We start from the raw sequence: 14,244 nt of genomic DNA, 5'->3' as shown, positions 1-14,244 counted from the left end.
GCTTAATTTTGACTGCTTCATGTACAGTAAAATCAATGATACTGAGGGTTGAACAGCACTTTATGTGTAGATCAATGATTCTTCTTTCCACCACTACCACTCATTCTAAAGCTACTGGAAGTGAGTGGTGTGGTGCCAGTAACTGGCAGAGAATGTGGTAATTATTTACATGGTTACATTTCTCTGATAAGATACACATGTCTCTTTTTCTCATCACTTTATTCTCACAATAAACCAGTGAAGTAGCTTGAGCTGAGAGAGTGTATTTTCCCAAGCTTGCCTAGGGAGCATTGCAGTTCATTGAAGTTTACAATTCAGATCTCCTAAGTCTAAGCAAAACACCTTAACTGCTACAATACACTACACTGTCCATTCAAATTCCATCCCACCCCCCAATGCAGATTTGCCTCTAATTTGTTTTTGTTTTTTTTAAAAAAAGAGAGATCACAATAGCATTTTCCATATTGGCAAAAAGCTCCAGGGCAGGGAGCAATCTTGGAAGGACTGATGGATGGAAAGGGAAGCGTTTTAACTTAATTCTCCCTACCCACATACAACTACTGTGTATGATAAAAGAATGTGGTAGAAGTAATGTGTAGATCTACCCTTGCTTGCTGGTAAATCTGTTAGGGTTAGTATTTGTTGGGCTAATAAAATCATAGAATCATAGAGCTGAAAGTGACCTCAAGAGCCATCAAGTACAGTTCCCTGCCATGCAAGAATACATTATCAAAGCATCTCTGACAGATGGCCATCCAGCCATCCAAAGCCTCCAAAAAGGAGACTTCACCACTCTCTGAAGGAGTGTGTTCCACTGTCAAACAGCTCTGACTGTCAGGATGTTCTTCCTAATGTTTAGGTGGAATCTCTTTTCCTGTAGCTTGCATTCATTGTTCCATGTCCTAGTCTCTGGAGTATCAGAAAACAAGCTTGCTCCATCCTCAATATGACATTCCTTCAAATATTTAAACAGGACTATCATATCACCTCTTAACTTTCTGTCTCGAGGCAAAGCAGAACCAGTCCTACTTCATAGGTCATGGTTACCAGACCATTCACCATTTTGGTCTCCCTCCTCTGGAGATGCTCCAGCTTGTCAACATCCTTTTTTGAATTGTGGTACCCAGAACTGGACACGATATTCCAGGTGAGGCCTGACCAAAGCAGAATAGAGTGGTACTATTTTTTCCCTTGATCTAGACATTATATCTCTTCTGATGTTAGTAGTCACTGGGTTGAGAACGGAGCGCCACTTTTTAATTCATATCCAGCCACCCATGACCAATTATTTGTTTTTAGGTGCCTTCAAGTCAATTCTGCCTTTTTGTACCCCATCATAGGTTCCCCTTGCTAATATTTATTTAGAGGATGTTTGCCACTGCCTTTCCCTCAGGCTTAAACAGTGTGACTTGCTGCTGGATTTCTATGGCTAAGCAGGGATTTGAACCCTGGTCTCCCAGAGTCCGAGTCCGACACTGAAACCATTGATTCATACTAGCACTGCATAACCAGTTCTGTACAATAAAATTGGACAGTATCCTGAAAATATGTACTACATTATTTTAATACATTTTTGTCCAGTAGGCAGTTGCCTTTAATATCAATATCAATCAATATTACTGTGTTTACCCACTGACTTTGGTGTATTTCTCTTCACTCATCAGCAGCAAGAGTTATTTTCTCATGTAGATGTCTACACAAATCACTTTAACTCTGATGCATTTTTGGTATGTATGTGTAAACTTCTAAATGTATGTGTAACTTCTAAATGAAGTTTACAGGAGATGTCAGTTTCTGGTGCCTAAGAACATTAGGCCTTTGGCACAATAGCGGGAGAATCTTGGTCACAATGGACCTTTAAGAGAGGTGGCCTTAATGGATATCTCAGTTGCAAGGCAGAAAGATCCATTTCAAAACTACAGGCCTAACCTGGTGCTGTACATAGGAGTTTCATCAATAACTCTCAGAAGGAAGAGAAATATTCCAATACCAAATGGTCTTTAAGATCAACCTTAGCATGCTTCACAGTTATCCTCCTGTCAGTCTAAACATTCTGTCAAACTCTTTCAATAGTCGATCACATGCTAATCCAAGGTTGGAAACTTATACCTTCCAAATATTGTTGAGATACAACTTCCACCACCCCTCACTGCTGGCTATGCTGGATAGGGCTGATGATGGTTGCAGTCCAACTACACTGGAAATGCCACATGTCTCCCACCCTTATTCTAGTCACAGAACCTGATGGCCTCTTTATACACAAGAACAGATTTGATCAGCAGAGCTCAGATGCAGCATTCATTGGGAAGAAGGGGGCAAGTTTGGAATAGAAGAGTTGGCCTTGCATTTCCTTCCACCCATAGTATTCAGACCTTTTGCTAAGTTTAAATTTTTACACAATGAGTTCCAGTTTCATGAGAAGAATTAAACTCAATAATGGTTGCATAAGGATGGTTGTGATAGCATTACTTATCATTGGGGTGAGTCTCCAAGTGAACTTTTAATTAGTAATACCAAGGAGGTTTGGGCATTTATAACTGCTTTGTTATTGCAGTTGTAACACAATGGGAATGGAACTAGGTTAACGTATTTCTAGTTTTTCAAGTGATTTTGTGCACATGTATGTGACATTCCTGGAAATATTCTTTTCAGTGTTTGCACAGGGACTTCCTAAGCAAAATGTACATGTGACAAAGAAGCATAGCACCACCAGCACTAATGTCACAAAGACGACAACAACTGTAGAGGGGGGGGGGAACCCAGGAGGCTGTTTCTGTGTAGCTGGATGAAAATGCAGTTAAGTGGAAAACTATAACTTAAACACATCTTCTTCAGAACTGCTGAGATAACTAGACTTACACAACCATTTTTAACCATAGCTGGACTTTTGAATGTAGTGATAGTTCAGGTACATCATGACTTTGTGATGGATTCAACATACATTCTGCAGCAGGCCAGCACATATTGGGTTTGCTTTAGAATGTATATTGTCCCTCAGTCTTGATGCACAATAAAAAAAAAATTCCACAACATTTAAGAACATGTCAATTGCTACCCAAAGATTTCTGCCAAAGAAAAAAAAAAGAAAAAAGGGCATCTTATACTGAAAAAGAATGTTTACATGAATCATCCATCCCTTGGTAAATTGCCAAAAACATTAGATGCTGGGGTGAGAGAAAAAATAAATATTAATACACCTCTAGGTTTTCCAGCATGCAAACTGATCTTAGGACCATGAACTAATGCAATGAATCATTTAGACTTAATTCACTCGGTGTGCTCCTGCTCATGTTTGTGAGACTGGCCATGAGGGATTTAACTTTGTAGGCATAGTAGTCCCTTAAGTTTACTGAAGGAACCACTTTCATCCCATCCCCAAAATCACAACTCCTCATTGCACTTTCCAGCTGCTTTTGACGCTTATAAAAGTGAGAAAACTTGTTGAAAATGAGCGTGATAGGAAGAACTACTACCAGGATTCCAGCTAGGATGCAGGCAGAAGCTGTCAGCCTGCCTGCAGTGGTCACTGGGACAACATCCCCGTAGCCAACTGTGGTCATGCTAACTGTAGCCCACCACCAGCAAGCAGGGATGGTCTCTAAGGCCCTGTTTTCTTCTTTTTCAATTGTGTAAGCCACTACAGAGAATATAGAGATTCCAACTGAGAGGTAAAGCAGCAGGAGCCCAACCTCTCTGTAGCTATACTTGAGAGTGGCTCCCAGAGATCTAAGGCCTGTGGAGTGGCGAGCAAGTTTTAGGATGCGGAATATTCTCATCAGTCTCAAGACTTGCGCTACTCTACCCAAGTTAGCTAAAGCAGGGCTGCTTTCCACCACCAGGTTCACAATTAAAGTGATGTAAAATGGAAGGATGGACATGAGGTCAATCAGATTGAGTGCATGCTGAAAGAACTTCAGGAGGTCTGGGGCCACAGCAAACCTTGCTACCAACTCAAAGGTGAACCATGCAATACCAAAATGTTCCACAATTTCAAACCGAGGGTCTTCCTCCAAGTCCCCATTTCTGCTAACAATCTGAAAGTCTGAGAGGCTGTTGAGGCACATGGTTATGATGGATCCAAGAACCACCACTATGGAAAGGACACTGAAAATTCGGCTCATGACAGAATAGCCAGGATTATCTAAAGCTAACCATAGCTGCCGCCTGATTTTCCCAAAAGGCTGGTTGTCAAACTTAGCAGCATCATTATAGAAGGCTAAGATTTCATCAAATGAAGAGGTGGTGCTTTCTTGGTCACTGTGATCTTCCCATTTTTCTTGGTCTGGTTCCATTTTTCTACCATGGTAGCTATAACTGCAGCAAGAATCAATGAAGAATTCATTGATGCCCCAATATTCAATTTCCTGGCTGAAGGAAAAGACACAGAGCTCCCCCATCACATGCAGCTTCCCGGTGTTATAAAAATGCAGCACGTAAGGGAAAAGTTCAGGGTTCCTGTCAAAGTAGAACTCATTCTTGGTGTCATCGTAATCATCACAAAGCTCTAAAATCGACTCCTTCGAATGGCAGCTCAGCAGCTTGCCCAGCCTTGTTTCAGGGAATCTCAACAACGTGTTGGATCGCATCTTCTTCTTAAAGCCGCCAACGTTGATGCTGATCTCATTGTCTTCACAATCAGTCTCTGATAAATCCCTTAGACTCAGCCTGGTCATGGTGAGTGTCTTCCAAATCTATATGGGGCAGGGAAGGAGAAGACCTATGGGATTATCAGAGGAGGGAATCAAGGTTAGCCAAGAGCGGGAGGAATTGACATTCTTTCTCCCTCACAATTCACTCATGCTTTGTAATCTTATCAGAGATAGCCATGCACAGAGCTTTCCATACCCCTTTCTATGGTGCCAACTCCCTTCTGTGAAATATAGCTATTGTTCTTCAGCAGAACAGCAGGTGATGGGTGATTCTAGTGGCATTACAAACCCTGTATTTCCCTGTGGTTGCCTTACTTTTCCTCTCTTTCCTTTCCCTCTGACACAATGCCACATATAGAGCTTTGTTGGCTGCCACAGCCCCCTCCTTCAATGAGAGAAGAGCAACTGGAAATAGGGCATGGGCTTTGATGGCCGGGTGGGCATCCAGAACAGCTCCAGAAGATGGGGATGGCAGTAACACATGCACACCAAGCCCCATCTCTCCAAAAAGATTGTGTCCAAAAGAGCCAAGGGAGGTAGGTCCCCTTGGTCTCCTTCCATCCCACCTCTCAGGTAGAAGGTAAGCCTCTCCTTCCACCAGCCCACAGACCCAGGAGCAAGCCTTTCCCACCACACCCCTGGAAAGGGACCCCTAAAATTTAGGATCCCCCCTCCCAAGACCTCCTTTCTTACCTGGAGAGCTTCTGTGGCTGCTCCGAGCCTGCAACTTCCCTGAGCATGGAAGCAGCAGCAGCATCTCTGGGGCGGGGTCCTTCCTTCTTCCCAGCTGGAAGATGGAGCTGTCTCTGGCAAGAATGGCCCAACCTGGGCCAGGCAGAGTGAATGAGAAAGAGAGAAAGAGGCAGCCCAATGTCCTCTCCACCCTTGGAGGCAGCCCGCAGCCCCCTGGAGCAGCCCCTGCCCTGCTCGCCAAGCAAGGAAGGAAGGTGCTGAAGGGACAGCTCCGCTCCAGCCGCGCCTCCGATGCTCAGCTCCAGGCAGAAGCAGCAGCGCCAGCAGCAGCAGTCATGGCGACCACCGGCAGACCCCCGCCCCCACTGCCCATCCCTGGCCTGACCAAGCCTCCTCTGCCTCTCGTCCTCCTCCTCCTCCTGACCCCCTCCTGGTCCAGCCCCAACTCCGAGGGAGAGGCACCTGCCCTGGGAGCAGAAGGAGGATCCACAGCCTGGGGCTCCCTCAGCTGCAAACCTGCCCTTTGGCAAGGAAGGCTGATGAGATCTAACTAGCTAGCTAGCTAGCTATCATCTGTCTGTCTACCTCTAGCCAGCTTTCTGTCTATGCAGTCTGTCTATTCTATTCTATTTACCTGCCTCTATCTTTCTATCTGTCTATTATATCTAATCCATCCATTTGTCTTTCTTTCTATCTATCTATCAACAGGTGGGCAGCACCTCCTCCTGCCCCCCTCCTGGTCCAGCCCCTGGTCCATTGACAGCTTGATGCTCTCTCAACTGCTAAACCAGCCCTTTGGGAAGAAAGGCTGCTGATCTCCTATCTATCTATCTATCTATCTATCTATCTATCTATCTATCTATCTAGCACCTCTTCTTTCCCACCTTCTGGTCCAGCTCCAGTGGAGAGGTACCGGTCCTGAAGATGAGGATCAACAATCTGGTGTTCTCTCAACAGCAAAACCTGCCCTTTGGGACAGAAGGTTATTTTAAGTGCCCCCCCCTACTCTGCCCAGCCTCTTCCAGCCCAGACCCTCTCCTGGTCCACCTCCAGCAGAGAGGTACTTGCCCTGGGAAAGAGGATCAACAACCTGATGCTCTCTTAACTTCAGAAAAAAGACTGCTGAGATCTCTCTCTCTCTCTAAAATGTTGGTGCAAGATCAGATTTACATAAATTCAACCTAGAAAGTGAGAACATTGAAATAGATAAATCATCATCATCATCATCATCATCATCATCATCATCATCATCATCATCATCTTAATTTCATATCCACCTCTCCCCATGGATAGAGGCAGGGGACAACAACAATTAACAAACAAACAACATGAGTTAAAATACATCAGTTAAAACTCACATCAAATTAAAAGGGCAAATAAGATGTACACATATTAAAACAATCCACATCTAAAATTCACAATTTAAAAATAATCTGGATAAGCCTGCCAGAACAGACTGGTCTTTAATGTTCTTTTACATTCAGACAGCATATTCAGTTGTTGGATCTCTTCTGGCAGGTCATTCCACGGTCTAGAGGCAGCTGAAGACAAAGTCCTCTGGCTGACAAGTGCCAACCTGGTCCTGGCTGACTGGAGTAAATGTTCACCAGAGGCCCTGAATGTACAGTGTGGGTTATATGGGAGGAGGCAATCCTGTTGGTAACCTGGACCCAAACTATTTAAAGATTTCCCATACCTTGATCAGAATGAAGGCTGAAGTCAAGATGTCAGAAGAAGATTAGGAAAGAGAAGGGCAGCGATGAAAGAACTGAACAAAATCTTAAAGTGTAAAGATATACAGCTGAACACTAAATGTGGCATAGTGGTTTGAGCATTGAACCAGAACTCTGGAGACCAGGGTTCAAAAACCAACTTGGACCTGGAAACTCATTGGGTGAACTTGGACAAGTCTCAGCCTCAAAAGATGGCAATGGCCAAGAAAACCCTATGATAGGGTCACCTTGCGGTCATCATAAGTCAGAAACTACTTGAAGGCACACAACAAGAACAACTAAAATCAGTATTGTCCAAGCCATAGTATTCCCCATCACCATATATGGATATGAGAGCTGGGCAGTGGAGAAATCAGATAGGAAGAAAACTAACACATTTGAGACGTAGTGCTGGAGAAGAGTGCTGAGAAAAAGACAAACAAATGGATCCTAGAAGAGATCATACCTGAACTCCCTAGAAACTAAGATGATTACACTGAGGCTGTCATACTTTGGCCACATCACGAGGAGGCAAAATTAACTAGAAAAGACAATAATGCTAGGAAAGGTAGAGAGCAGTAGAAAGAGAGGAAGACTCTATATCAGATTGATAGATTCAATCAAGGAGCCATGGCCTTGAGTCTCCAGGAGCTGAGCAGAGTGACTGAGGACAGGGGATCATGGAGAGGTCCCATTTACAACGTCACCATGAGTCAAAGCCAACTCAAAGGCACCTAGCAATAATAACACAAGACCAGCCTGGCTCTGTGTCTGGGGTTAAATGGGACTGCATCCCTCCTACCACTACCATCACCACCATACCACAGACCTCCCACTCCATGCTCCCTGCTCCCTCGGTCTCCCTGCTCCAGGACAGCATGGGAATAAACAAGTAAGATAAAAGCCTACAGAATGTCCCCTCCTCCTTTCCTTGATATTTCTTTCCACTTTGCCCACACCTTTCTCTTGGTAAGTCTAGGTTTGTAAAGCATATCTTGACATAGGAGGAGGGGGGATGGCTGCTACTGATGTCAGTTCTTGTGTCCATCAGTTTTATTCTAGGTCTGGCTATGGCTTGCTTGGTTATTGATCTGTGGACAGACAAACTGGGTGTGTTTTGTCGATTTAGCTCAGAGCAGACCAGTTGCCTCAGGCAATAAATGATCAGGAAATATCAGGAGTTCATGACTCTCTCTCTCTCTCTCTCTCTCTCTCTCTCTCTCAGTGTGTGTGTGTCTTTCTCACACATACGTACAGTCATGCACACATGGGGATGTGGTCAGCTAGGCAAGGCATCCGTACACATGCTATATACATGGATGCCTAGTTAACAGGCTTGTCTTTCCTCCCACTTTGAGGCCATTCATCCACAGATGCCAGCGTCTTGCTGCCCTTGAAGCCTCGCTGGAACAGCCATCATGTCATCTCAGCTTGACCCAGTCTGTGACACTTCCAAGTTCAAAAACTGCTTCCCAGGCAATACATTTTCATTTTAGCTCAGAGAGGGCCCTGCCCCTTCAGAAATATTATCTTTTTCACACATTCTCTTATCTTTACCCAGTCTGCTAATAAAACTGATGGACACAAGAATTGACAAAAGGAAGGACTGTTTCACATAACCAACAATTGGAAACTACCAAATCATAGTATCATGAGTTTGGCCATCTGGAGAATAACTTGGAGTTATTCCAAGTACCTGAAGTGCTGAACCTTTGGATTCAAAATGTCCCATGAATAAATGGTGATTAAATCTGTGAATATTCTGCAACAATGGGATTATTTTCAGATGACATTGTGTGAGGAGGACAGGAGTGGCAGGGCGAATATCTGGAAAGATTCCTATAGTGAACTGAAGAGAGCTTGCTGCTAGAGTGTGAAGCAATGGTCACTGACAAACAGGCTCTCAAAGAGGTTAGGCAAATTCATGAAAGTCTGCCAATAGCTATTCACATTCCCATTAAACCATGTTCAGAGACAGTATATACTTGCATACCAGACAAGTATGCAAGTACTTGTCTTCAGATGACGTCACTGAGCTCTTGGTATCTGCTGGGGTTTCGGTCCAAGCCCATCCCTTGGATACCAACATTTATGACTGCTCAAGTCCTATAAAATACAATGGCATAGTAAAATGGTGTCCCTTATAAAAATGGCAAAATTGAGGTTTGGGAATTTATATATATTTGAAATATTTTCAAATCATGGATGCTTCAATCGGCGGATGAAAATATCTGTGGCTATTGAGGCCTGACTGTACAACTGAGAAGGCTACAGCTTTTATATCTTGTCTGTAGGCTTCCAGGAGGCATTTGTTTGGTCACTTTTTTTCCATTTTGAAAAAGCTGTTCCATGGCAGGATAAGCTTTTTCCCCAACCTGGGGCCCTCCTAATGTCATGCTGGCCATGAGCAGGGAGGTATAGAAGTTGTATTCCAGCACATGTATGTGAAGAAAGCTGAAATAGCCCCTTGTTCTAATTCAGCAAGGCTCTTTGTGCTAGCCTGATTTTCTCTCACATCTGTCTCTGGAGAAAGCAAGCCTTCAGGCCTCTTTAGTCTGTTAATAGTAGGAATGAACTGCTAAGGGCTGCTTTACATATCCATAAAATTATAGGTCATTTTCTCATATTAGGCTTAAGTAGGTCTTTTGAGCAGGAATGCTAAACCTCCATTGCCTTGGTTATACATCTGATGTCTCTTTTGTGGTTTCTTCTATCTTTAACTAAAGGCACAAGCAGCAAGAATGAGGATCGTGTTTGTATAGTGAGGCATACTTAATCATCTTGTTGTTGTGTTGTTTCCAGCGTATGCAGCCCTAACACAAACTTTAGGAATAGCAACTGGAGCCAGAAAATCAGAAGAAGCTTAAAAATGGGGAGAGCATCTATGAAAAAACTAGAAAAGATCCTAAAATGCAAACATACAACTGAGCACAAAAGTCAGAATCATACAAGTCATTGTATTTCCTATTACCATGTATACATGTGAGAGCTGTACAGTTAAGAGACAAGATAGGAAGAAAAGCAATTCATTTGAGATGTGGTGCTGGAGAAGAGTGCTGAGGATTCCATGGACAGCCAAAAAGACAAACAAATGGACCTTAGAGCAGATCAAACCAGAAATCTCCCTGGAAGCCAAGGTGACAAAACGTAGGTTGTCATACTTCAGACATATCATGAAAAGCCATGAATCAATGGAAAAAACAATAATGCTAGAAAAGGTGGAAGGAAGTAGAAAGAGAGGGAGGCCTTATGATAGATGGATGGACTCTGTTAAGGAAGTCATGGGTATGGCTTTGGAGGAACTAAGCAGAACACTGGAGGACAGGGAGTCTTGGAGATATCTCATCCATAGGGTCACCATGGGCCAAGATTGACTTGAGGGCATTAACAACAACAAACTACAACAAGGCAAACCTATCCCAGGGTTTTCTTGGCAAGATTTGTACAGAGGAAGTTTGCCTTTGCATTCTTCTGAGACTGAGAGAATGTGACTTTCCCAAAGTCACCCAGTGGGTTACAGGGTTCCACTTCAGATTGGGATCATGTTTTGGACTGACCCAAGAACTTTAATTCACAGGGGAAGTCTCCCACTAGCAATCCTACATCACACTTGTTGTCTGCATAGTGGAGATGTGAATGCATATGTCTACCAGGACGATGCCTTCTTAATAGTGGCATTCTGTCTATGACATGATACCCACCTACATACCTAGGTAGTTGAGGCAAGCTGCCTCCCTGTTGTTTTCTCACCAGTGAACAAAGGGTGCATCTACACTGTAGAAATAATGAAGTTCAATACCACTTTAAGTGCTGTAGCTCCATCTTATGGAATCCTGGGATTTTTAGTTTTAAGAGGTCTTTTTCCTTCTCTGCCAAAGATTAATGGTGCCTCACAAAACTACAAATCCCAGGATTTGGTAGAATGGACCCCTGGCAGTTAAAGTGGTATTAAACTATGATATTCCTAGAGTGTAGATACACCCCTCTACCTCTTTGTCCAAGCAAGCAAATAAATAATTGTATGTTTTCTGTACAGTGCTCTTACAAGCTGCAGAAAGGAATTTTAAGTGGTATGTCATAAATTAGTCTTGCATTGATGTGTGTGTTTGTTTAAATTTGTTATGTATTTATTCATTTTTATTGTAAACCTCTTACAGTTCCATTCAAAGGGGAAAGGTGAGCTATAAGGCAAATAAATAAATTTGATAAATCATTGTATGCTATAACCTGGGAGGCTTGCCTGAAGCCTGCTCTCATACCATATTGGCACAAGGCAAAGATTCCCTGCCCGTATATGATGTACTACTCAAGCTGATTACTTTTAATTAGGCTTGCATATTTTCTTTCTATGTTGTGATATTAGAGTAATTTTTTGTAGATTTTAATTTGCTTTTCATGTGTTTACTTGTGTTTTGAAATTTTGTAAGCTGCCCTAGAGACTCTCTCCCTCCCTCCTCCTTTGTTGTTGTTGTTGTAGACTTAATATATAATGCCCCCTCCTTGCCAATAAGAAAATATTTAGTCTCTTGGGGCCTCCCTAGTTTGTTTATTATAATAAAGCAGGTGAATATGTGCACATTGGGTTCAGACTCATTTCATCTTTTGTAAATTATCTACACATACAGTGACCTTTCCCTGTCATGACTCATCCCTCTTTGGTACCCTTTATAAGAAGAATACACATTAGGAAGATCATACTGATGCAGTGGTTGTGCTGGAGAGATGAAAAAGCTGGACCCACCTAAACTCCACAGTGGCACTTAACACTGAAAAATGGCTAGTCTTCAGAGCTCTCTCCACTTCCTGCCACCACTCTGTTCTCTTTAGATGATCTGACAGTGCTATGGTTCACTAGGAGAATATTTTTAAAAGGGGACTGGTATCAGGTAGATGGAGGAAGCTGCTTTATATTGAATCAATCCACTGGACCATTTCGCTGCTTGAGATTAACTAGTGGCAGCTTTCAAGGATTTCAGGCAAGAATTTTTCCAGTACTATTTGGAAATGCCAGGCACTGAATCTGAAACTTAGAATAATAGAATCATAGAGTTGGAGGAGACCCCAAGAGCCATCCAGTCCAACCCTTGCCATGCAGGATCTCACAGTCAAAGCACCCCCAACAGATGGCCATCTAGCATCTGTTTAAAAAACCTCTAAAGAAGGAGACTCTACCATTTTCTGAAGAAGTGTGTTCCACTGTCAAACAGCAATTACTGTCAGAAAATCCTTCCTAATGGTGAAGTGGAATCTCTGTTTCTGAAGCTTGCATCCATTGCTCTGTATCCTATTCTCTGGAACAGCAGAAAACAAACTTGCTCCATCCTCAATATGACATCCCTTCAAATATTTAAACAGGGCTATCATATCACCTCCTAACCTTCTCTTCTCCAGGCTAAACATACCCAGCTCCCTAAGTCTCTCCTCATAAGGCATGGTTTCCAACTTACTCTCTACATGCAGGGTTGGAGCTCTATAATGGAAGGTTCCACCCTGAGCCATTACTATCTTGAGAGCTTGTAGCATTTTGTGATCCTGTATGGCTATGATCCATATGTATTTGCTTTGATCTGCCTGTTCCTGAGCACATATTAAAAGTATTGCCAATCAGACACCTATTGTACTCTAAAACGGGGGTCAGCAGAGATGGGGATAATCTCTTAAAATTCAGGGAAACCCTCATGGCATAGTGGTTTGAGTGTTGCACTATGATTGTGGAGACTAGGAAAGGCAATGACAAACTTCCTCTGAATGAATCTTGCCAAGAAACCCCCTTGATAGGTTAACCTTGGAGGTCACCATAAGATGGAAATGACTTGAAGGCACACAGCAACAACAACAACAACAACAACAACAACAGTGGTGGATAATTGTCAATAAAGCCACAGCTGAAAGTAAGCTGTTACTGTCAGTCCTTTCTCCCTCTCATTTTCTTTCTCCCTCTTCCTTCCCATGTATCAGGCTGGGTCAGCCACCTTCAGAGGATGTGAAGGCCACACAGGTTTGAGCCAAAGTCTTCCCGTGGCCCTAGAATTCCTTTAAAAGATTTCACACACATTTTTCACCTGGACTGTTCACCTGAACTCACTACACATTTTATCACCACTATAAGCATGTGAGATGGGTTAGAATGAAGAAGAGTTACCAACTCATGGTCATCCAGATGATTTTTAAACTGTGTATTTTAAATGATGAATTTTAAATGTGGATTATTTTAATATATGTATATCTGATCCTTTTAAATTGCATGCATGTACTTTTAAATTGATGTGTAGTTTTTGGTGGGTTTTTCAGGCTATGAGGCTGTGTTCTAGAAGAGTTTATTCCTGACATTTTGCCAGCAGCTGTGGCTGGCATCTTCAGAGAATGCTGGAATAGAGGAGAGTGGGGTATATATACTGTTGGTTGAGGGGAAGTGATTTGCATGTTAATCTGTGTATTGTTCTGTTGTTGAAAGGCAAGGTCTACAGGGTGTCCATTTACTTAATAATCCATTGTCTGCTGGTAATCCCCCTCACCCTGCGTGGTTTTCATTTGCATTTGCTGGGTCCTGATATTGGTAGCCAAACTTTGTTTACTTTAAGGGTTTCTTCTTTCCTGTTGAAATTGTCCAGGTGTTTGTGGATTTCAATGGCTTCCCTGTGCACTCTGGCTTGACATGATCCACAATTTCAGTGTTTTCAAATAGGATTTTATAACAAGGATCATTTATAACATGTTCTGCTACTGCTGCTTTTTCTGACTGACCTGCTCTGCAGTGTCTCTCATGTTCCTTGATCCGTGTTTCCAAATACCCCCCCTTCCAGGGTGAAGGGGATTCCCAGCAGATAATGGATCATTAAGTAAACAGACAACCTTACCATTCAATAACAGAACAATAAATTAACATGCAAATCACCTCCTCTCTCTTCCATTACAGCATTCTCTGAAGATGCCAGCCACAGTTGTTGGTGAACCGTCAAGAATAAATTCTTCTAGAACACAGTCTCATAGCCCAAAAAACCCACAAAAAACTATGAATGCCAAGTGTGAAAGCCTTCGACTTCAAATTGATGTGTGTGTTTAAATTAATGCATTTTAAGTGATGTGGTGTGTCTGTTAATTGTTGTTGTTTTCCACCTCGATCCATGGGGAGAGGCAGGTAAGAAATCATCATAATCCCCATCATCATCATCATCATCATCATCATCATC

General features: G+C 42.7%; 1 protein-coding gene across 2 annotated transcripts; it reads right to left on the bottom strand.

The window, feature by feature from the left end:
* Positions 1-705: 705 nt before the first annotated feature.
* KCNS2 (potassium voltage-gated channel modifier subfamily S member 2) lies at positions 706-5,373 on the bottom strand. Of its 2 annotated transcripts, none has more exons than XM_089517699.1 (2): positions 5,343-5,373; positions 706-4,717 (listed from the first exon to the last, which is right to left on the bottom strand). In XM_089517699.1, exon 2 carries the CDS (start codon positions 4,671-4,673, stop codon positions 3,240-3,242), a length of 1,434 nt encoding a protein of 477 aa, XP_089373825.1. In that variant the 5' UTR covers positions 4,674-4,717; positions 5,343-5,373; the 3' UTR covers positions 706-3,239. The 2 variants fall into 2 exon arrangements, with proteins under 2 accessions (XP_089373825.1, XP_089373826.1); XM_089517700.1 differs by having other exon boundaries at positions 706-4,691; positions 5,343-5,366.
* Positions 5,374-14,244: the final 8,871 nt, after the last annotated feature.

This window comes from Sceloporus occidentalis, unplaced genomic scaffold (assembly GCF_023333645.1).
Source record: "Sceloporus occidentalis isolate IW3139 unplaced genomic scaffold, rSceOcc1.0.p SCAF_3, whole genome shotgun sequence".
Taxonomy (NCBI): domain Eukaryota; kingdom Metazoa; phylum Chordata; class Lepidosauria; order Squamata; family Phrynosomatidae; genus Sceloporus; species Sceloporus occidentalis.
This window is presented reverse-complemented; position numbering and strand designations above follow the sequence as displayed.

Excerpts from the sequence above, each read along its gene's own strand:
- KCNS2 (XM_089517699.1), bottom strand. The coding sequence starts at position 4,673 with ATGACCAGGCTGAGTCTAAGGGATTTATCAGAGACTGATTGTGAAGAC.